The sequence below is a fragment of the Stegodyphus dumicola genome, chromosome 2 (genome assembly GCF_044657685.1).
Source record: "Stegodyphus dumicola isolate Sdum_Otavi_A_Nest chromosome 2, ASM4465768v1".
Classification (NCBI taxonomy): Eukaryota; Metazoa; Arthropoda; class Arachnida; order Araneae; family Eresidae; genus Stegodyphus; species Stegodyphus dumicola.
Window position 1 is genome coordinate 95448787 of NC_140769.1, and position 24672 is coordinate 95473458.

General features: G+C 34.0%; 1 protein-coding gene across 1 annotated transcript; it reads left to right on the plus strand.

Annotated features, from left to right (window-relative positions):
- The first annotated feature begins 4017 nt into the window (after positions 1 to 4017).
- Positions 4018 to 18917, plus strand: LOC118204041 (uncharacterized). The gene is made up of 2 exons (XM_035376362.2): positions 4018 to 4577; positions 17355 to 18917. Exon 2 carries the CDS (start codon positions 17477 to 17479, stop codon positions 18671 to 18673), a length of 1197 nt encoding a protein of 398 aa, XP_035232253.1. The 5' UTR covers positions 4018 to 4577; positions 17355 to 17476; the 3' UTR covers positions 18674 to 18917.
- The last annotated feature ends 5755 nt before the right edge of the window (positions 18918 to 24672 follow it).

The following is a 24672-nucleotide window of genomic DNA, read 5'->3' on the forward strand; positions in this document are numbered from 1 at the left end:
GGAGTATATGTACACGCTGCCATTCCGAAAGGAAGTGTTCCACAAATAAATGCAGTTGTAAAAGCAAGGGCCTCTTGTGCAATTCAAAGTGTCTTAATAGTTCAAGTTGTTGCAATAAATAAGATTTGAATCACATAATTTGGTAAGTTTATAACTTCTATTATTTTCCTTTCTCATTTTGAATGTACTGTGTGTTTTAAGTTCTTATTCTGAATCTCAAGTGCGTTTTTTCGCGAATGAATTACGGAGAAGGAAATATAATATTCTTATATGTTCAACATTCACAATTAGTACATGGTGAATGTCGACATTCACCGGTATAAGTCAGAAATAAGAGTATTTGGAAAATATTTCGGACATACACCAAGCGACTATGTGAATGTTGACATTCACCGGTGAAAGTCGACATTCTCCAGATTTCGGTGTTTCACCATAACATATATAGTACATGTGATGATGATATAGTTCATTGCAGATAATTTGTATTATAGGAGTGCTTAAGTAGGAAGACACCAATTATTTTGCAGTCGCGAGTGGACTGAAGTTAACAAGATTAGTGAAATATCAATTACTTAGTCGGGAACTTTTGAAGAATTATAAAATTGCTTGATAATACAATCATATCTTTACTACTTGTTGATTACTATACTCTACCCTACTCTATTACTGCTCTTATAGAATGACATATCGTCAATAACTCGTTGCAAATTCGTAACTGCTAAATTCGGGGCAGTCCGCACCCCGCCATTGTAATTAGACGTATTACATTTTCAATAAGGAAGAGAAGCAGAGATAACATTGAAATATTATAAATAAATAATAAAATACTAAAATTTCTGGCTTAAAATTAGAATATTATTATCAATAAATTATAAAACACTAAAACTACTTCATAGAGGTGCAAAATTTTATTTAATGTTAAAGTTAAAATTACATAAGTTAAAATTTATATAGTATTAGAAACGCTGTTGTTAAATTACTAATTTTTTGCTTTCACTAATGGTAATTTGCGCAAACTTCTTGATGTTAACTGTAACTCCCCTCTTTTGATGCCGAGTAAAGAAAAAAACCACAAAATTAACTTCATGTTTTGAAAAATTTTTGAAATAAAGTTTGAAAAAGATTAACACTTTTGATGATCATACTGAAATCAACCCATTTTATAACGCACTAAAATGAACCAGTTGTTAAATAAATTATTTATAATATAATTGCGATTGGGAAAGTAAAAGCGAAAGATTTTTTGCGCATCCAAACTTGAACCTTTAAATCTTTGTAATAGTTTGGAAGGTTGGCAAACTGAATCTTTGAAACGATTCATTAAATCACATTATTATAAAAGGGTACTTGATTAATTTTGAACAGTTTGTATAAGGCTGCATTTTTAAGCACTCGCAGTAAATCTATGACATGAACGTTTTTTTCACTTTTTCATATTAGTGTTGAATTTTATTGCACTTATTAAATCACCAATTATGCTGGATTACATTAAACAAGCGAAAGAGCCGACTGAAACTTTAGGCAGGCAATGCGTCGATTTCAGATGAATTTTACAGTAATAGTAGTACACTTAGCTGTAATAATATTGTAGAAACGCTGATAGCGTGAGTACTTAAATCCATAGTGAAGAGCAACTTGGCAGCCGATGCAGAGCAAATATTCATTTTTATTTCGGTAAACATGTTGCGGCCACAAACAACTTGGCACTCTAATTCGTGCCTGTTTCTAAACTGTTTACATATTGGATAGCTTTGCGGTCAGAAGGGAAGCAGCAATCAGAATGAGTTAGTTTCAGTGTTCACTGCTTTTGATTGGATAATTAATAATGCTATCAAATTATTATTGGCTTTTAGTTCCATTCACATCACCAGTATTATGTAAGAGTCATATGACATAGATTGGTCTCGAAATGACGCAGTGCAGAAAAAAGATTATTATTTGTAGAATAGAGAGTGAAAATAAAGAAATTAAAACTAAGCAATAAGAGGTTATTGCTAATTCAAATTATAATTTATAATTACATATTTTTTTATCTTTCTTACATATATAACTTTAAGTCAAAGAAACTCGACTGACGACTCCACACTCGGAAAAGAGGTCAAAAAAGGTGCTTACTCTATTTGAAGTTAAACTGAGTACCTATGTGTTTACTGCATAAAACAAATGAAGAACCTAATCAATAATGTAATTCAAAATTTCAAGAGTTAAATATTTCCTGAGCATGTAAGGACAGTTAGCTGCAGACCCTAACATGATATTATCATACAATCGAGGTTAGAGTATTTAAATAACATAAAACAAATAAAGGCAATTTAATTAAGGAGAAAAATGCCTTCGTGGAGGGCTTTCCAAGGGGAACTAGCTCGTATTCACGTTACACACGGGGAAAACCAAGAAAACTAACCATACAGCCAGCTCGTTTGCTTAAGTTCGAACGACTAGTATTCAGCTGTCTTACTCAGATGCTACTTCCTGCAAACAGGAATGTTATAAAGCTTACAATTTATCGTAATTAAGTGGTAAATTAGGGATGGATAGGGCGAGTCTGATCTTCGCGTCCAATTTGCATAAAAATTGCTGGCACTTTCTTTAAATGCCCGTTGAATACACAGCTGTTCACAATACTCTTAGGAATTTCAGCTTATATAATGAAGAATGAAGTTTTCATTAAGATGCTAGAACGCCCACATGAAAGTCTTTATCTTGGTGAAGAGTCGTCGACTTGCTTAAAGATGCCGGCACTTTTATGACAAAGCATCGTTATAAAGCCGGAATGGCTAGACATGAAAATCCTTACTATGGCGTAAAGAATTACATCCAGCAGTTATGAATTTGCAACGAGTTAATGACGCTAAATTTAGTATGCTTGCCATTAATTTATCCTTTTTTTATTTTTATCATTGGAAGGTATAATTAAAATTTTTTCCAACGAGTTTATTATTTTTTATGACTGTATCCTATAATTACGATTAATGTTTCATCCACTTTTAAGCCATCGATATCAAGTTGGCAAAGGCTGCGGTATGGTCACTGGCGCCTCGGAAAATTTCTCGAATTCCCTATAACTTCATCTGTGCTTGTGATACATATTACTACGCCTCCAAATCAAAACGCTAGTTTCTCGCTACCCCATGATACTTTATAAAACATCTCCTTGTAAAAGTTGAGAAAACACATGAAGTGAAAATGAACTTGGTGAAACAGTGAACTTGGTGAACCCATGTTGGTGTTACAGGCAATGAGAGGGCCGACATGCTGACCAAAGAGCCTGCTATGGGTAATGCCGGGGATGCGTTCGATATTCGAGCATCAAAAATATTCGTTATTGGTAAAATCAAAGATTTCAATTAGGATTGCTGGAAAGAAAAATGGAACATTTCGGGAAAAAGGAAAGAATATTTGTTGAATTTCGAAGTTTTTAAAAATATGAGAATGATACGTGATTTTGATTACAATTAAATAATTACTGGACACGGGAGCTTCCCGGTGTACCTGAAAAGATTTAATTTACAAAATAATAGTCTTTCCCGTTTTTGTAGTGCTTAAGGCAATGCACGACATTTCGTCGAAGACTGCGTATTACTGAGACATGTTAGGGGAAAACATGGTAACGCAAAGGAATTCTACTGCTGCAATAAAAAGTTTAGATCTGCAAAGGATTTGATGAACTTTATAAATAACAATAGAACAATACTGGGAATTTTGGTTTGACGTTTTTAACTGTATTTTTGTTTGTCTGTGCTGGGTGTGCTGCGTTAACCATGAGGCTGATTATTATGAACCAGGAGGGTTGCAGCACACTCACATATTGCTAGATGTGAGCAAAAGTACGAACGTCATCCAGTTTAGCAAACAAAACAGAAGTGTTTGTGGCCTCAATTTTTGCCGCTCGCTGTTGTGTTTTATTTTCACCTTCATCATCGTATTATTTGCGGAACTTTTATTTCTTGGATTTGGGATTTTCTGAAGCATTCAAATTTCCATACTTTTTTTAGTAAAATCTAATTTATTTTCACATATGGTGGTCACCTTTTGAGAAATCTGTGATCATAAGCATCAGCATTGGACGATTCATCAGGTAGGTCCGAAGCGGGTCAGGTTTGCACTATCTCAAAATAACACATGAGGGTGAACTTCAAGCTTTTAATAGCCTCAGCGTGAGCAGAAATTTGTCCACAGCAGAGTTTACGCTCAGTCAAAAAAGGCTGAAAGCCTTTAATTTGCAAACACATGTTTTGCAGAAAGTGGCAAAATAGAAAAAGGTACGAGAGGAAAAGCTCAGTTAACTGTGTTTTATTGCATGCTGCTTGGCAAAGACGTGAATCGTCCGTTTATCATCAGTTAGAACAGTAGGACTTGCTGTTTCTTCGCCAAATACGCGGCGCAAGTTGCATTTATTTATTATCTGATATAGTAAATATCAGCACCTTCGGTCACCAAGTTCCATACGTTTCAGTTCTAGCATTCGCTAGATTACATTTTACTCCAAGTAAATGATATACTTGAGTTTGCGATAGCAATCCTTGTAGTTACTTTTGTCATTTTTTAGTTCTTACTTAGATTAGCTTTATCCCGTGGTAAGTCAACTTATTTTTGGTTCTTTACTTGTAAAATGTGCTTACTTTCGATATTTGATTGAGTGTTGTAAGATTGAATATTAATGGTCAAGTGACATTCTTTTTCTGGGTTATTTAATGACTTTTATAATTAATTTGCAAGTTTTTATAATGTGTGGTAAAAGGCTTTATTTATTTTATGTAAGTGAAATGTGATTTTAGGCGATGAAAGTGTTATAGTATTCATTTTATTGTAGTATTTTATGCATTACATATAACAGTTTTGAGATAGCTTTGTATTTCTTGTTTCAAGTCCAAAATTCAAAACTGTCGTAGTACACTCAGGTATTCAGTACTTGGGATGTTTCATAACTTTATTACAATTTAAATTGTTTGAACTATTGGATTTTTAGGTCTATGATTTCAGTTTAATGAATAAAGATTAAAAGAGGCACCATTGTGAAATTTTTGGCCACATGGGTAGCATTTAGTCAGAGCACAGTGTTCCTACATTTTATGTGGACGTTGTAACAAAGGATTTATTAATTAGATCATTCTTTAATATAGACTTTTCCAACTGATGCTTTTGTATGAAAAATCGAGAAAATTATAAGACTTAAATCTCTTTCACCTTAATTAAGACACAATAACACGCCGAATAAATACTAATTCAGAAGTCAAACAACAAAAATCAGCGTTAATTTGCAAAATTTTCACAGGACTAGTTTCGATGGTTTTACCGAACCATCATCTTCAGCTGCAAAACCGCAAATGAACAAGATAGGAAATAATGCTTAGATAAGATAAGAAAGCCTGGACAAGAATAAGCAAGTGGCGCCATCTGTTGGCGAAACCAGAACTAAAACATAATTTCTCTAAAAGCCGAAGGCAAATTTGGATTGGAATTAGGATCGTTAACTAGAACAGAAAGATTTTTATGAATGTGAAATGCCTCTAGAAAATCCAGTTCTCAGTATATATATATCTCAGTATATATCAAATATTTAGTTAATAGATTTTCCACTCTATTAGACAATAACATTTACACCATAAAAAATTCAATAGAGTTTGTAAAAAAGGTTAAAAACATTTCTCCTCGTAATTTACTCATGGTTTCTTTTGATGTAAAATCATTATTCACCAATGTCCCAGTGGAGGGTGCATTAAGATGTCTAGAAACCAGACTTCGCGAATTTCATTTCTCTTGCATCGAAATTGATGAGCTAATTTCTCTCACTCAACTCTGTTTGAAACAAACACATTTTGTTTTCCAAAATAAATATTACAAGCAAACTGAGGGATTAGCCATGGGAAGCCCCCTCAGTCCCATCCTGGCTGATATCTACATGCATTATTATGAATCAAAATTGTTTGAAACTTTAAACTTCCCGGCATGGTTCCGCTACGTAGACGATACTTTTACCCTGTTTGAAGGTAATAAAGATGATTTAAATAGAGTTCTTTCAACAATGAATTCTATTGATCCTGCTATTCAGTTCACTTTTGAACTTGAGACTTGCAATTCTCTTCCGTTTCTCGACATTCTGGTCACACGTAACACATCCAACTTCAGTACTACAGTTTACCGTAAACCTTCATCGGTTTGCCTTCCACCACACTTTAAATCATGTCATCCGACTAAACAAAAGTTAGCTTCATTTTATTCCTATGTTTTCCGTGCTCTTCAAGTTTGCTCCTCCAAACTGGCCCTTGATGAAGAACTAAATTATTTAAAAGCAATAGCTATTGACAGGGGCTTTTCACCGAACATTATTAATCAAGCAGTTAAAAAATTCTCATCTCAACACACCAAAAGCCACACTCTTATTTTAGGAGATTATAAAAATTCTGTTGTCATTCCCTTCTTTCCATCAATTAGCTATAAAGTTGCACATATTTTGCAGAAATTTAACTTTCGGGTTGTTTACTCTCCCATCAATAAAATTCCAACTTCTATACTCAAGGACCCCATTCCGGATATGAATTCCTGGGGTATTTATAGGATTCCTTGCCAGTGCGGTTTAATTTACATTGGCCAAACTAAGAGAGCCTTAAAATTTCGTGTCAAAGAACATGAAGCATATGTTAGAAAAAAGGAAACACAGAAGTCTTCTGTTGCTCAACATTGTTGGTCCGAAAATCACACTTTCAATTTTTCTGCTGCCAAAATTATTCAAAAAACATCTTCCATTGGAGAACTGGATTTTCTAGAGGCATTTCACATTCATAAAAATCTTTCTGTTCTAGTTAACGATCCTAATTCCAATCCAAATTTGCCTTCGGCTTTTAGAGAAATTATGTTTTAGTTCTGGTTTCGCCAACAGATGGCGCCACTTGCTTATTCTTGTCCAGGCTTTCTTATCTTATCTAAGCATTATTTCCTATCTTGTTCACTTGCGGTTTTGCAGCTGAAGATGATGGTTCGGTAAAACCATCGAAACTAGTCCTGTGAAAATTTTGCAAATTAACGCTGATTTTTGTTGTTTGACTTCTGAATTACTCTTTCACCTTATTTAAAGAAACAGTGGAAAAATTTGTTTAAGCGGTTGTATCGAAATTAAGTTTCGTTACTCTAAAAAAAACTACAATTTTTAGAGTTTTGATTTGGAACTTGTTTTTTCCTAATCTAAACAGGATCTTTGCAAAAATGTAACATTCTTGAATTTGCATGCATAAATAATTTAACAAAATTTTATATAATTTGTTCAGTTACGTATTGAAAATGTTAATTCTGGTAGTTTTAGTTGCGTGGCGATGGAATTTTATTTCTCTATTGATTGGGAAATAAATCGTATGGGTTCGTATAAAAATTTACATTTTAAATATTTTTCTTAAAACGGTATGACTAAAATTGTCATTATCTAAATGTGATCTCATGGTTTGGTTTATTGAGATTGTTTCAAAGTACGCTAGGGCTATCTACCTAATAAAGTGATGCCTCCATGGAGGACTTTTTAAGGGAAACTTGCCAACATGCACGATACACATAGGGAAAAACCATGAAAAAACGTTCAGCCAGCTTGTTCACCTGTAATTGAACCCAGGTAACCTGGAATCGAACCCAGGAAAGCCATCTCATGAGTGCAAGATCAGGGTTTTAAGAAACATTTCTCTTACTTAAAACATTAAGTCATCATGGCTCAAATTCTATTATGTAAATGCATTAATAAGCAATTTCACGTATTACTACTAAAAATGTACGCATATTTTTAGTACTAAAGGAAACGGGTTGCCTGGTTTCATGATTCAGTGCAAAAACGAGACACTTGAATCCCCGAATTCCGCGAATATGAAGTAAGATTCGAATCTTCACGATTTTTTCATCATTCGAATCCTAATCTAATAGAACTGCTAAGCGTTTTCGTCTAATCTTTGGAATATGGTAACAGGTAGTTTGGCGACATTTTGGTAAGGCGATAAAGGTTACTAGCTAGGACTTTAGCAGTGTACATGGATAAAGTCAAGAGTGTGCGCAGTGCCATTTTTGTGCAATTCTGGGATATTTTTCTTAAGTGAAAATAGGTCGATGTGTACATGGATACCGTGTATGTGCAATTCTTAAAAGCGCGGCAAGCAGTGGGCGATTCTGCACTTTCTCCCAATTTCGCCCCTAGTCATCGTCATGATTAAGTACTTTTGTTCCATAAAAGTTCTAGCATAAGCGTAATTCGGCTAGGAGATTGTTGGAAAAAAATGTTGAGTTAAAAAAAAAAAAAAAAAAAAAAAAAAAAAAAAAAAAAAAAAGCCTTTACTTCGTAAAAACAAAATGGCGTCCCCCCCCAAAAAAAAAAAAAAAAAAAAAAAAAAAAAAAAAAAAACTAGCAGGTTGCTGTAGCAGGGTTGGTCGCCCAATTTTCGCCAAAAAATCGCCAAGTTACCATAATCCGAAGATTAACCGCGTTTCAATTGAGGAATATGGCAAATGAGTTTTGTTGATATCTGTTTAGAACAGAGCCATAGTAGGGTTTTCAGCGCCCGGGGACAATTGGAGATTTTGCGCTGCTTTCTGTAGGCCAAGAATGGTATACCTTTTATTCTAAATTTTGTAACGTCAATTTGGCGCCCTCTGAATGCTGCCTCCTTGCCCCACCATAGCTACGCCACTGATTTAGAAGTATTTTTTAAATTGCAATAATTGCAATTTTAATGGTATACTTGGACCACGACTATCACGTCACGGCGACCTTGAGCTGACCTGGCATGATAACGCAATGTAATAAAATCCACTGGAATTTTCTAATAAACAGTTCTTTGTTCTTTCACGATAATTCTGGACATAGATAACCTACGCCTAATAAATCGTAAATATTTGAGAACTCATTCTAGGGTACAGAGCAGGGGTTCTCAACCGGTGGTACGCAAGAAAAAAATAGTACGCAAAGTATTTTTTACTATTAAATTCAAAAATTAAAACCCCAACTTCCTGATTGAGTTTTTTTCTCTAACACTCTTAAATTTATGCGATCGGAGCTTTGTTAAAGGGTGGTGGTAGTAGTACTTTGTAGCGGTGATACTAAAGGTTTTCAATTTTTGTTTAGATGGTATGCGTTAGTCGAAAGGCTGAGAACCGCTGGTATAGCGGTGCTTACGATTCCGGCTGTCTATCCGTTGAACTGCTAAGTCACTCACTATTTCATTCTGCACCAAAAATGTTTCTTATCATATTAGGTAGAGAAAATGACTTTTATTACTTAAAAATTTGGTAAAATCCTAGTATATCGTACGGCCTTGGCGCGATTTTGAAAACTGTCGCCAACAGCAAAATACCCCATTTACTGCTCATAATAATGTCGTCAAATACCGTGTGTACCGTATACTAGAATTAAACCAAGAATTTTGTACTTCAGTAGTATTTTGTACAGTAGTAAGTATTTTGTACTTTATGTACGTACTTCAGTAGCTAAACTTAATTTGTAGCTACTTAACATAATATATAGAGTAAGTTTTGAAAATCGTATTTTAAATTAGCTTTTCTTCAAACGCAGATTATTTTTTTACTTTATTTACAAAATTCTAATTAAAAAAATCAGTTTTCTTATTCTTATTTAGAGAAACTGGAAAATCGATTAGGATTCGAGAAAATTTAGGATTCGTTCCCTTTAAGTTTCTGACCCAAACAGCGGTGACTGAAATTTGTTTGACTTTGGACTTTGAAAATTTATTTAACCCAGTTATTATTTAGAATTAATTTTATTAATGTACTTAAATTAGATTTACATCTTATGTTTTTAAGTTCTGGACTTTAATTCTATGAAGCATCAGTTTTTCTAACCATCAAGATATAAAGGTGATATTGTCATGTCTATGGCAAACTGAGCAATTTATAAATACTACTACTTTATAATAGTATTTACTTTTTATACCATTTTTATAGTGAATTAAATCAAGAGCTTTTCTACCATTAAATGTTATATCTGTAACCATTTTGTTTAGCTCTGCGTCCTGTATTTTGGATATTATTTTTAGGTTTTAATTTTAGATATATCTAAATATATTCATACATGCAGCGGAAATCACATCCACAGCATGTATGATTTTTATAACATTTGATAGTGCAAATACACACTGCGGTTGTAATGTAAAATGTATATTTTTAAAACTTACTATCCTAAATTGAAATTTTTTAAGTTTTTTTCGATTATTAGCTTTAATATGCTTTGTAATTAATATTCGTCGTTTTAAAAATCTCATTATCAGCGAATGTTGACAGTCCTTTAATTTGTCTTCTGAAAACTGCATTTAGTTCATTCTGCAGGCACAAAATACGTTACTGTAATTTTTTGTAACTTCTATGTATCAATTAAATTTAAAAGAAAAATATGTCTTGAATATTCCTTATCTTACAAGCCAAACGGTGGCCAAATAGTAAAATTGCTCAACACTAGTAGTTGGACTCTTGATTCAAATTCCGACGAACAGGCTCGTTGTTTGAATGTTTTCGTGAGTTTCCTCATGCGTTATGTGAATACAAACCAATGTTCCTTTTAAAACGTCCAGGTCCACCAGCGGCCGAGTAGTAAAATCGCTGAACATTGGTAGTTCCGACCTGCGTTCGATTTTAAGCGAACTGGCTGGCTGAATGGACGTTTTCATGGTTTTCTCTATGTGTAACATACGAGCCAGTATCTTCTAAAAAATCCTCCACGAAAGAACCCCTTCCCTTAGGCAGATAACCTAGTGTGCTTTATCATAAGTAACTACTCTTCCCCGAAAAAAAAAAAAGAAAAAAGAAAACTGTAAACGTGTTCTATAAAACCATCCCTGCTGTCGGCAGTTCATACTAAACATCCAGAGGAAAGACCCTTCCAAAGGTCTCGCGAGCGCCCTGTTGGTTGAAACTTGAAATTTTGGTATTCTGTGTGTTTAAATTGATGATTTACCGGATTAAAGCTATTTTTATGGGTCGGAAGGATATTTTGATTGTTATTCAGAGTACATTGTGATTTACAGAAGAGCCTCCACTGGCCTTAATGAGTCAATCTTGCAGAAACATTAACCTACCTTTGGGATGTAACATTAAAATTATTGCTTAGGTTAAAAACATACGCGGTTATGTTCATTTCACAGGGTAAAGTTGCAACAATAGATTGAAAATTATTTTGATAACTTGATAAACATTACCTAGGTTCTTGAACGTAACTATTACACATACAATTCAGATATAAGCTACATTTTACATAAATCGGGAAGTAGTGGTTAAAAAAACTGAAATGCGTATTAAATAAAATACTTTAAATTATAACAATATACAAAATGCTAAAATACTATTTCCTTATTGGATCTGGTTTGGGTGATTTCAGGAGTAATATTCAGGAGTAATTAAGTGGGGGTAGTAATATAATTAAGTTAGAATGAATTAATTAAGAATAGTAAATGGACTGTTCTGCTACGGGGATGTACAGTGATCAGAGTTGTTGGTATTGCTTAATCTTGGTATAGAGCTCATTGCCCTAGACAAATAGCCCACGGTTGATTTGCCGTTATCCACATTATACAGTCTTCATTCAGTCCTTACAGCGCTCGTATTTTACAGCGCCCATTTTTTACTATAGTCTGCCAATAAAATTTCTGACGATTTTTAGAAAGCTAAGTTTAAGATTTCGTTATTCGCATTCAAAAACACGATTTCTAACTCCTCATTGTTTCGTGTTTTCCTAGATTACCTATCAAAGGTAAAGAAAGGAACCAAGGCCGTTTCATTTTAAGTAAATTATAGTGAAATAAAAATAAAAAAAGCGATGATAGGGATTGCAAGTACCAAAGAACAGCAAAACATTTCGGAGAAAAATAAAAATTTTCACACGTTAAAAGCTATAAAAGTAAAACTTGTGATTATACGCAACGCTAATTTTCAATCGGCAATGAAGTGTACATATTCCTGTTTTAGAAAATGCATCTTTATTGAATAGATTTCCAATTTTATTTCGTTTAATTTTGAAAGGTGATGACATGTAAAGGGTAAATTCCAGTCACATTGCACGACATTATAACTAGCAGCTCTTGCAGATTTTGTAAATGATAGACTGAAGTTTACAGTTAGTATTATAATATTTTGCAATTCACAAGTTAAAAAAAATTAAATCTGAGAGTGGTGAAAGACCATAAGAATTTGTTTTTTAGAGTTTACCTGAGAAATTAAAAGGTTTTACCTGTTTTATGTATGGCACGGAAGACCTATTTGCCGAAGGGGAGGGATGTACTCGTGGACGACATTTTAAGCTCAAATACACTTTACACATGGGAAAACACGAAAGCGCATGTTTTTTCAGGCAGTCTGTTCGCCTGGAATAGAATTCGAGTTGAACTACCAGTGTTCAGTGACTTTATCGCTTGGCCGCGGTGGTCTCGAGAAATTGAACGGAACTGGGAAGTTTAAAATTCAATGAATTGTCTAAAATAATGTTGAGTAATTTGATAATTCCTTACAGCAATGCAGGCCTTGACGATTTTCTTTCTTACTAAAACAAGAGCTAAACTTAAATCTGATATTTATGATAAAACAAACTTTTAATTAGCAAAATATTGATTTAATTACTGTTTTTATACTAAAAGGTACAGATAACATATATATATAGTAATTTGCATATTTGGCTTTTGTATATATCTGTTGCTTGGCACTGTAGTGTTGAATTCGGTATATGAAGTTAGCTCAGTTGTGGACTGATAGAGATCAGATTTTGTGTATGAAAACCACATTGTGACCAACATGTTTTTGTTTTTATTTTAAATGTTTTTGCACATGTTAAAATGTTTGATTGTTTTAAATACGGCATATCGGTTTTTAGAATGAAATCTACTGTTTTAAAATATCTCCTAGACACCGAAACGAGCAATATTACCTGCATATAGTGTATACTATATGTGTATATTTACATGCAAGGACTTTTGCACCACTTGCAAACTAGTAACTGTCATACCATACATTTAATATTTAAATTTAGTATTGATTAAAAAACTTTTCATTCCAAACACTTTTATCTTTTAAAAAACAGGATATTTTCCCGAGGGATTTTTTTCTGATTTATTAGGAGATTCTGATTTTTAAGTTCAGTAGATTGGCATCTCTGTTATTATTGAGAATTTCAAAACTGAAATTTTTTAAAGTGAGAATTAATATGCTTTAAAAATTCTAATGCGTAACAAATTTACATCCTTTATAATAACTGATTTCTGTTTTTTAACTCGCTAAATTTTTGGACATTTGCTTATGGATGCAACATACATTAAATTGTGATTTTTTTAAAAAACATTTTTGCTTGAATTCGAGAAGTCCCCCTCCCCCAAGTCTTGCTATGCTGCCTAAATGTAGCGGGGAGGATGTAACTCAACGGGATGGACGAAGTACGTCTGCGTATAGACACGGCTAGCTCTAACACAGGGATCTGTGTTCCCTTATTGAGCTCCATGGTGGTTGGAGTGATCGAGCTTCGAACCCTTTCTATTTACAATATTGCATCTTTAAATTCTCCCAACCACATGGAAGCGAAAACTTTTGGAACTGTTAAGCGAATATACGCTTCTGTCATAGTTAGCGAGAGCAAATATCCTGAGTTCTTAGTCATCTCAACTAGAAAATGTATTACCATTTCTCGTTCATAAGCCTCAACTGGTGAGCCAAAAAACTAAAAAAGCTTAGTTCAAGATCTCTGTTTATCGAGAGGCTATCTGATGCACAATCCTCTTGCCTCCTAAAATGACAAATATGAGTGAGAGTTGTATTAGTGTCTTCACATAATTCTTTGAATACATCCAGAGGTGTCATTTTATATATTTCATATCAGTCTCTGAGAAAAAACAAAAGAACTGGCTGAGAAAAACGTATGTGGGGCTCACCGAATTAAAATCGGTAAAGATGGGCAACGTCTTAACATGAAACATATTATCCTGACGTTCTCATCTCCAGGGCTACTAAAATCCATTAAGGCAGGTTACCTCAACTGTACCATGAGATCTTAGGCGGGGAACCGACTGCGCTGTTTCAAGTGTCAGCTGTTTGGTCATGCAAAGGCCGCATGTCGTGGGAACCTGATGTATGCTCGCTGTTCTGTGATTGGTCATGAAAATCAGTACTCCACTGCCAATCCAAAATATGTAAATTTTCATGTCGACCTTCCATTATATTCACGAAATTTCCCTAAATGGGAAGAGAAATAAATGCAGCATATCAAAATTATTAGGAAGTCTGCTATCCTGAAAATAAACTGTTTAGCATCGGTCACCAAAAAAGGACCAATCTAAGCCGCCAGATCGTATCGGTCAATATCGAAACATCTCATAACATACAGAAAAAATATCAGAACCAAAAATAAATGGCAGCGAAATATTTTTAAATCTTTTTTCCTCCCAAGCAGAGAACAGAAAACTCGGAAATAAAAGCAGTTCAAAAAAACAAAATATATAGCCCTAAAAACAGAAGCCCAAGGCGACTCTAAGGGATATTTTCTGACATCATCGAATCTGAGATGGAAAGAGAGGAAGGCAAAACATGTCTTGCCTCATGAAACAAAAACAAACAAACAAAAAAAATAAAAAATAAAAACTGCATCACAGTAATAAACTGTCTTAATGGCCACTCTTATATCTTGGAACTGTAGTGGCTTTCTGCAAGAACTTGACGGTGTTAAACAGCTCATTAATAATTATCAACTTCTTTATATAGGAGTACAAGAGACATTCCTCAAACCTGATAGTTCCGTAGAACGTTTTAGATAATAAATAATAAGAAAGGAACGAAGCGAACTTTTGAGCAGTGATGTAGGTCTGCCTACGTCAATTAACTGTTAAGTGCTCTTTCCCTTTACAAACCCCTCTCTAAACAGTTGCCGTTCAGGTGAAAGTCCGGGTACTGATTTCTGTTTGTATGCCCATCTTCCATCAAATGAGAATGTTTATCAAGGAGATTTAGACTATTTAAATGGTCAACACTATTTATTCTGTTAGGTCATTTCAATGCACAATCCCCTGTGGTGTAGTAGAGATAAAAGTCCACGGGAAAAGCTATTCCATGACAACTATTCCATACCACTATCTCTGTATCCTCCACAACGCAGAAAGTAATTTCATTATCCAACAAGGACTTTCCACTTGATCTATCTTGCTATTGCCTTCCCGCAACTTCTGTCATTCTGCTCCTTTAGTGTGTTCGGCATTATCCATTTAATAGCGACCATATCCCAATCATCGTAAATTTTATAGGAAATGGAAGTTCTTATATCTCCGGAACACCATGGGTTTTATTGGATAAAGCAAAAACACATTTTCTCTTTCTCCCATCATGCCTATTTTACTGAAGAAATGGTAAATTATGTGCTAACTGATCATTCTCTAAGGGCTCTTAGTGATAAAATCGTTCAAGCAGCTGAAATACCTATTCCGAAATCATTGGTAAATTCCCAAAATACCCAAGGCCTTCGTAAATACTGAATGCCAGAATGTCATCAGAAAACAAAGGAAAGCGATAATTTCAAATCGAACATGATTACCTAAGAGAAATATAAATTCCTCTTGTATTTTACTAAACACATAAGAAACGGATCCCTTTTTGTGATTAGCTATATGATAGGCAATATTTCTATCATAATGACCTATTAATTCAATTCAGTTTAGGATCATTCCTGCACTTGAACTGCCAATAATTTCATGCGTACCTCTAAGAGGTAAATTGTGTTTTGCAGGAACCAAATTATGTCTAATATAACGCGTAAGATATGTCACCACTTTTCGTTTTCTGATTCTACTGCTTCATGCAGGGAAGTATCTATAAAACCATCTCCTTTAATTGTTTTTTCAAAGCATTTCCATTGAAGATAAGCATCACGATGAAACAGAAGTTTCGTGATCGAAAATTCGGTTTAAGTTTTTCCAATCTTTGAAACCTCTTTTTGGATTGGAAATAGTAGAGTTTGTCTTACTTTTAGTAAAAAAAATGCATGGAAAACAGAATAACGACAGTGATCTTTTTGAATAAATAAGCCAGTTGCGATGTATTACCTCCTATTAGAACACTTCTTAAAAAAACAATTCTATGAAAAACCTTCTGCCATCCTCTGAAGTAGATTCTACTGAATCGAATCTAGTGATTGTCAAAAGGCTAACTCAAAAGCACGTCAAGTGCATCGGAAGAGTTAGAGGAATTTGTGGATCTCGCATGCTTCTTCATTAAACTATTACTTCGAGTAAGAAGGTACTAGAAGGAGTGCCGAATGTGTCTGGTATATACAAAGATTACACACTCTCCGTTTAAAAGTTAAATGCTTATATAATAAGCAGCGAGGAGGGAATTGCTAATGTCATTGGAGAGGCGTACCTAACAATTTTACGATTTCAACTTTCTGTAATAAGAGTTCAAACAGCATCAATTCTTGCACAAAAAATTGAGCATTCTGTTCAACACGCACTTTAATTGTATTTATCACTACCAGATTTTCCCTAATGCTTTTTGAATTTGATCAGGGCCTGCTCTTTGCTTACCTTCTGTTGCTCTCCAACTGGGTGCAGCATAAAATGACTTTCGAACCCTTCCATAAAACTCAGAATCGAGCTCCTAACATAAAAAATAATGGCTGACTTCAACCATGTTTTTATAGAATCTACCAGATATCCGCGATCCCTAATAGGACTTGCCAGCATCCGTTCAGCTTGCAATCTTACATAGGTAGACTAAAGCTGTCGCTGTCTCGAGGCATATGTCGCTGCATACTGGGCGCTACTGTACAGTTCTACACTACATTGAACGCGAGATGTTAGAACCACGCTATTACTTCGAGTGACAGACAGATGACTCATTCCCTCCCGTCTTTAACTTTTAAAATACAAACTCGGATGATGTTTATTAACACGTCATCCTGATGGTTACACAAGTCATACAATAAAAGAAACATAAAAGCAGGTATCTGGAGGAAACTTAAAAAAATTCCCAGTCAGATTGCAATGTTATATATAAAGTAATAGGCATTTAAATAAGGTTCTCTAAGTATATCTACGAAACTAAAGCCCATAACCCATTTTAGCGTTTGGGAGATATAACAGAATAACTGGTCAACGATAGCTGCCGAAGTTTCTCTTCCAAACTTAATTCTGAGCAGTAGTGATAATATAGACAAAATAATAGATAATTGTATAAATTAATCCACAATTCTATAATTGAAAGGCATAATTTCATAATTAATGATATTATGTGTTTAACATCAAATTTTATCTTGTATATATAAATCATATAATTTAAGATTGATTAAAGAATTACTCTTCAATTGCTTTTTAATTGAATATTTATTAATTATAGCATCACTTTCATTACAGGAGGAGGGAGGAAATATTCGGCAAAGTATTACGGAGGTGCTCAGCTTTTACGATTGTGCTGAAATTTTCAATAGGCTGGCTATGTAAGTATCTTCTAACCTAAGTAACACAAGACAAGAGAAATGAGTTTTAGTAAAGTAGCAGAACAGTTAATGGAGGGTTATATGAAGATCCCCATGTCTTTGGAGCAACGGGCGCTTGAAAATGTGGCCTTAAGAATATGTCATAACTGTAAATTAAAGCAACACATTTTTTTCATTCAGCTGAAAACTTCAGATTCCCCTTCTGCTAAACAACTAAGACTGAAATGGGAGGAATCTATTTTAAAAGAATCTACAGAAGTGTGCAAGACACTGTTCCTGACACATAAAATCCAGGAACGTTTAATTGTTCTTATTCGAAAAATATCATTACAGCTTTTATTTTGGAGCGGTGTCTGGAAAGGATTATTTGATATTTCCTGCAATTTAACGGCTGATATTTGGATGTTAACTGATTGGGCGGATGGACGTCTAGATGAGAGAAAAATTGCTAAACATATTGTACTAGATGAGAAAATTTCAAATTATCAACGTTACAGATTGAGTTGTGTGTATTGTTTAGAGGAATCAATTTCTCATTTGTGGAATCAACTATCATTGAAAGAGAGAGCTTCGCTAATACGGGATGATTACGGCTTTCCGAAATATAAAGTAATCAAACTTTGGTCTAAATATATGCAAAATCCGAATTTTCCTAAAAATGATAACTTTTTCCTAAATCTCTTACACAAAGCATTGTATGAGTCGCTAATTAGTAAAGCGGCAGTTGTTTTCGCTTGGAATAAGTTAAGCAGTGTAACCAAAGAGAAACTTCTTGAAATCAATTGCAATATTGAAGAATATATTGTTGACAACGATGATGATGTTGCTAGTCACGAAAACGAACGTGACAATAACCATATTGATCACAATGAAGATCGTAATAATAATGATAATGAGGATGATGATAATAATGATCATTCTGATGACATGCTATTTCGCTATTTTATTACTACCGTTGTATTCCATAGAAAAGTGGAACCTTTAAAATACCTATATCCATTCATGGACGATTTTATAATATGGCTTCCTCACCCATTTGGATACTTAGATGCGATATGCTTTCTTTTATTACAATTCCGAAAATTCAGAGTTGCATCTTTCCAAAAATTGGCGAAAAGTTGCGAAAGTGTAATAAAGAGTTTCCTAAACTGGCCTCCTACTGATTTCACAACTGCAGAATCCTGCCTCAAAAATTATTCGACTGATAATGAAACGATAAATATTTTCTTTTCATAACAATTTTACATGCGTGTAAAGCTTTAAAATATTTTATCAAAATAATTCTGGAATTTTACTTTTTAAATTAAGATGCGAATTTTAAAGAAGACACCATTTTAGCGGATTTTAAAGAAGCCTCTTAAGAGTCTTAAAATTTAAGGAAAATAATGCAGTAAGAAACAGCATTCATGAATTTGAAAATTTTGTAAGCTGTGTATATTTTTCTTAGACACAATTCTGAACGGAAATAAATATGCCAAGTCTTTGAAGTGATGTCTTTTATTTGTTAAGCACATAACAGCTATTGCAAATTAATTCTCTGCAGAGAGGATTTTTTAAAGTGATTTATAGTCATTCTAAGGCACATTTATGATTAGCACATCAGTTCTGCTTATCTGAATATTTGATTATGGGAATAAACCAGTCCAAGTATACGAGAAAAATTATTTAAAAAAAATTAAAAATAAGAGTTGACTAACATTACAAAATTTCCCAGTGTTTAACATATTTTCATCTGTACAAAGGCTAATCATTAAATGTATTTTTATTATTACTGCAATTTTAAATTTTCATGTACTTATATCTAGGTTTAAGAAATGCCACAATAAAATTCCGCCCCTTAAATGCGTCAAAAGAACCATTACACGGAAACTGAGAAAGCAGAAATTTTAGCTCAACAGCTGGAATCTGTTTTGCAGCAAAAACAATCTTGGCGCAGCACCCTAAAACATTATTTTAATTACACTACAAATTCAAATGGGCAACATCATTTCAATCATGCCGTCAGCAGTGTATGACTATAAAAATTCTGACACTTCTCCCGCAAAACTTATTTGAGTATTACAGAGCCATTTTATTTTTGGAATAATTTAGTACTGTGAAGATCAACTTACAATAGAGGGTATTTACACATATTTAGAAGGATTTCAGGGCCGTTTAATATGCATCATTACTTTTCAAGTGTTCGATCTAATAGCCTTTTCTAGTGATTTCTTTGTTAGAAGAGCTTTTCCCAAACTTTCCACAGGTACCATTTTTTTCATTTCTTTACCAAAACTCTCCAGATTTCATTAACTGTGGTGGGTCTGTGCTTAGAGTTCTTTTCAAGAGACCAGCCTCACAATAGTCCATCCGTCATGGGACTTCGCAGGAATACATTGAGAAGATACTTGCATCAGTCTTCATTATCCCAACTACTGCAGTGGTACTTTATTGTTTTGCCTTTATGAAGTTTCACTCTTTGAACGTTATTTTTATATAAAAATGGAACTTCTTCTGTAAATATCGCAGTTAAAACTTTCTCTTGATTGTACGTTGAATTTATTTTAACATTTTTTCTCATTCTTCTTATTTTTAAATTTCTCTTTGTAAGAGAATCCTAAGAAAAACATAAACCCCTTACTAAAACTTTCTTTGCATTTATGAAACCGGATTTCTAAATTTTGTTTCCTTCGTTTCCATATTTATTATGGAAACGAAGGAAACAAAATTTTTTTATGTTGCAGTCATTTAGTTGAACCCACGTTTTATCAATGGTCACAATGTTTTCCATTTATCTCCGGATAAATAATTTTTATATAGCTTTTCAGAAGTCTTACTGCTTTCAGCCACAAGCGTTAGCAAAAGCTGATGAACATTGCTTTTTAGTCTTTGTAAGTTGTGAAACTTGGTTTATTATTTTTAAATATAACAGATATAATATTAGTTTAAATAAAGATTTCGCAATTGATTTTTATCTCAGAGGATATTCTCTTCCTACCAGCTGTTTAAATTTAGTATATATCTTGTACAGTACGTACGTTTTTCGGATATTCCTTTGGAGTCTTCCTTCCATGTAGATTGACATATTTTCCTTTCATATTAATAATGTTCTTTATTTTGCCTTTCGAAATTTTAATACCATGCCTTTCGCAACGTTTCTGTGTTATGGAATAAGAATCTTTCTTTTCGAAAGGAGCAAAAAACCTATCCTTTAATCCCCAGCTTATTTATATGCAACATTTTGAAAGAAGAGTAAATTTAAAAGTAGAAGAAAATATTTTTTTATTTCAAATGATGAGCTGTTGCCAGAAATATTTATTATAAAACATTTGCTTTTTTCAAAACTTTATCAAAATCGTTCTAGAAATGTGTAAACAACCCTCTGTAATTGAAGAGTTTTTTCGTAGAAGTCCTGTATTGAGACAAAAGATCAAACAGCCCTTACATCCCATGCAGTTTCAAGAACTTGTATTTAAGGGTATGAAGTAGTCAAAATTGATTCAAACCTACTTTATTAGATATGGTTGACATAGAACGGTGGATCTATTATTAACACTAGAAGTTAAGAAAAAGTTGTGAATTAAAAAAATTGCGCTATAACGTTATAACGTATAAGCATTAATCTTAAGCATATTATAAAGTAACTTTCTGATATTTTATTTAAAGACTTTTACCCTTAATGAAAGACTTCAGACTTTTACCCTTAATGAAAGACTGAAAATGAAGACGCCAGCATGCATTTAATTTCCGTTTAAAACTTGACAGTTTTGTGTGTGCAACAATTATTAACAATTATACATTCAATAGTAAAAAGTAAATACTATCACGATTTTTATGATAATTGCATTAGATCACCTAATATCTGGATTTCAGGAAATGGGAAATCCAATTATTCCGATGCCTCTTTCTTTTTAGAATAGGTAAAATATATTGAAGTGTTTTAATTTTATCGTTGCTTTAAATTGTATGAAAAAGCCACACAAAATACTGCTTGCTTTTCTGCATATGAAAATTCCTGTACCAAGACTTAAAAGCCACAAGTTCGAAGATCGGCTGAACTGCAAAATCTCGCTAAGCTTAGAAATGCTGCCCGCAGAAAATAGCGTTCAAGAAACTCAAAGGATAAGATCACTGTCAATAGGTTGCATAACTCAGTGAGGTCACTTACTAATAAATAGACACAAATTCCACTGGATGAACCAAGGTAACTCCTTTTTAACTGAAGACAACTCTGTTTGGCAAGCTGTATCGAAACTTACGAAAACCTTTCCTTCTATTCCACTCCTTAAGGCCTAAATATGATTCACTTGGTTGAAATTGAGAAGGCAGAAAGAACTGTTACTATCATATCTAGAATCTTAATTTCACATAAAGAACATTCAACTCGACGAAACACAACATTAAGTATTTGCTACACTACACAAATCCATAAACTAAATAGCATTAATTCAGAAGTCAAACAACAAAAATCAGCGTTAATTTACAAAATTTTCACAGGACTAGTTTCGATGGTTTTACCGAACCATCATCTTCAGCTGCAAAACCGCAAATGAACAAGATAGGAAATAATGTTTAGATAAGATAAGAAGAAAGCCTGGACAATAAGCAAGTGGCGCCATCTGTTGGCGAAACCAGAACTAAAACATAATTTCTCTAAAAGCCGAAGGCAAATTTGGATTGGAATTAGGATCGTTAACTAAAACAGAAAGATTTTTATGAATGTGAAATGCCTCTAGAAAATCCAGTTCTCCAATGGAAGATGTTTTTTGAATAATTTTGGCAGCAGAAAAATTGAAAGTGTGATTTTCGGACCAACAATGTTGAGCAACAGAAGACTTCTGTGTTTCCTTTTTTCTAACATATGCCTCATGTTCTTTGACGCGAAATTTTAAGGCTCTCTTAGTTTGGCCAATGTAAATTAAACCGCACTGGCAAGGAATCCTATAAATACCCCAGGAATTCATATCCGGTGTTGGTGTATTTAATTATGGCAAAGCACACGAGGGCTATCTGCCTAAAGGGAGGGATGCCTTTCGTGGAGGACTTTCTAAGGGAAACTGGCTCGTATACACGTTACACATGGGGAAAACCACGAAAACGCCCATGCAGCCAGCCCGTTCACGGGATTCGAACCTCAGACCGAACTACCAGTGTTCAGCGTCTTTACCGCTCGGCCGCTGGTGGACTGCGAATTCATATCCGGAATGGGGTCCTTGAGTATAGAAGTTGGAATTTTATTGATGGGAGAGTAAACAACCCAAAAGTTAAATTTCTGCAAAATATGTGCAACTTTATAGCTAATTGATGGAAAGAATGGAATGACAACAGAATTTTTATAATCTCCTAAAATAAGAGTGTGGCTTTTAGTGTGTTGAGATGAGAATTTTTTAACTGCTTGATTAATAATGTTGGGTGAAAAGCCCCTGTCAATAGCTATTGCTTTTAAATAATTTAGTTCTTCATCAAGGGCTAGTTTGGAGGAGCAAACTTGAAGAGCACGGAAAACATAGGAATAAAATGAAGCTAACTTTTGTTTAGTCGGATGACATGATTTAAAGTGTGGTGGAAGGCAAACCGATGAAGGTTTACGGTAAACTGTAGTACTGAAGTTGGATATGTTACGTGTGACCAGAATGTCGAGAAACGGAAGAGAATTGCAAGTCTCAAGTTCAAAAGTGAACTGAATAGCAGGATCAATAGAATTCATTGTTGAAAGAACTCTATTTAAATCATCTTTATTACCTTCAAACAGGGTAAAAGTATCGTCTACGTAGCGGAACCATGCCGGGAAGTTTAAAGTTTCAAACAATTTTGATTCATAATAATGCATGTAGATATCAGCCAGGATGGGACTGAGGGGGCTTCCCATGGCTAATCCCTCAGTTTGTTTGTAATATTTATTTTGGAAAACAAAATGTGTTTGTTTCAAACAGAGTTGAGTGAGAGAAATTAATGAAGAATTCTGTTAAATTGCAAACTTGCCTTACTTCCGTCCGTGATAAGGGATACACGTCAACAATTGTCCAAAATTGAACATGAACTCTATAAGCTTCATCTGGAACTCGCTAAAACATATCCAAAATTCACTGCCCTTGAACAAAAGTCTTGGTCTAGAACGGAGAATGCAGTTAACCGTCATAAAAACACCCTTGCAGTTAAATTCGAAAAACTTCTTTTACAGTCTTCCAGTTCAAGTAGTTCAAAAAAATCTTCCCATTGTAAACATCAAGCCAATAGTTAATATTTCTAATGTTAGTCTTTCAGAAGAACAAGAGAGAATTCTAAAATATAATTTTAACTTCTCACAAACCTGTAAACCCTCCATTCCAAAGATTTTGGCTCCTATCGAAAAAGCTTTCAAGTTCAGTAAAGTTTCAGATTCACAGAAAGAAATGATTAGGCATCTTATCGCTCATAATGTGAAATTCAATAATAAACCTTTGAAACCAAATCTAACTGCGAGAGAAAGAGCTACAATGCACGAGATTCATTCTAAACCGGATATTGTCATTTCAAAGGCCGACAAAGGTGGCCAGATAGTCGTCATGGATAAGAACACTTACATCGATGGTGTCACTAAACTCTTAAACGAAGGACCATATAATCCGATCCCTAAAGATCCTTCACCTTCGGACTTATCCAAAATAAAAACTGCGATCAAATCTTCGCAAATCATTTCAAGCAACTTAAAACATTCGCTTATCCCATCTGTTGCGAATTGTGCCAGATTATATGCTCTTCCCAAAATTCATAAAAGTGGTATTCCTTTCCGCCCTATTGTATCAAATTTAGGTACTGCCTCGTATCCATTAGCTAAATATTTAGTTTCTAGATTTTCCACTCTATTAGACAATAACATTTACACCATAAAAAATTCAATAGAGTTTGTAAAAAAGGTTAAAAACATTTCTCCTCGTAATTTACTCATGGTTTCTTTCGATGTAAAATCATTATTCACTAATGTTCCAGTGGAGGGTGCATTAAGATGTCTAGAAACCAGACTTCGCGAATTTCATTTCTCTTGCATCGAAATTGATGAGCTAATTTCTCTCACTCAACTCTGTTTGAAACAAACACATTTTGTTTTCCAAAATAAATATTACAAGCAAACTGAGGGATTGGCCATGGGAAGCCCCCTCAGTCCCATCCTGGCTGATATCTACATGCATTATTATGAATCAAAATTGTTTGAAACTTTAAACTTCCCGGCATGGTTCCGCTACGTAGACGATACTTTTACCCTGTTTGAAGGTAAT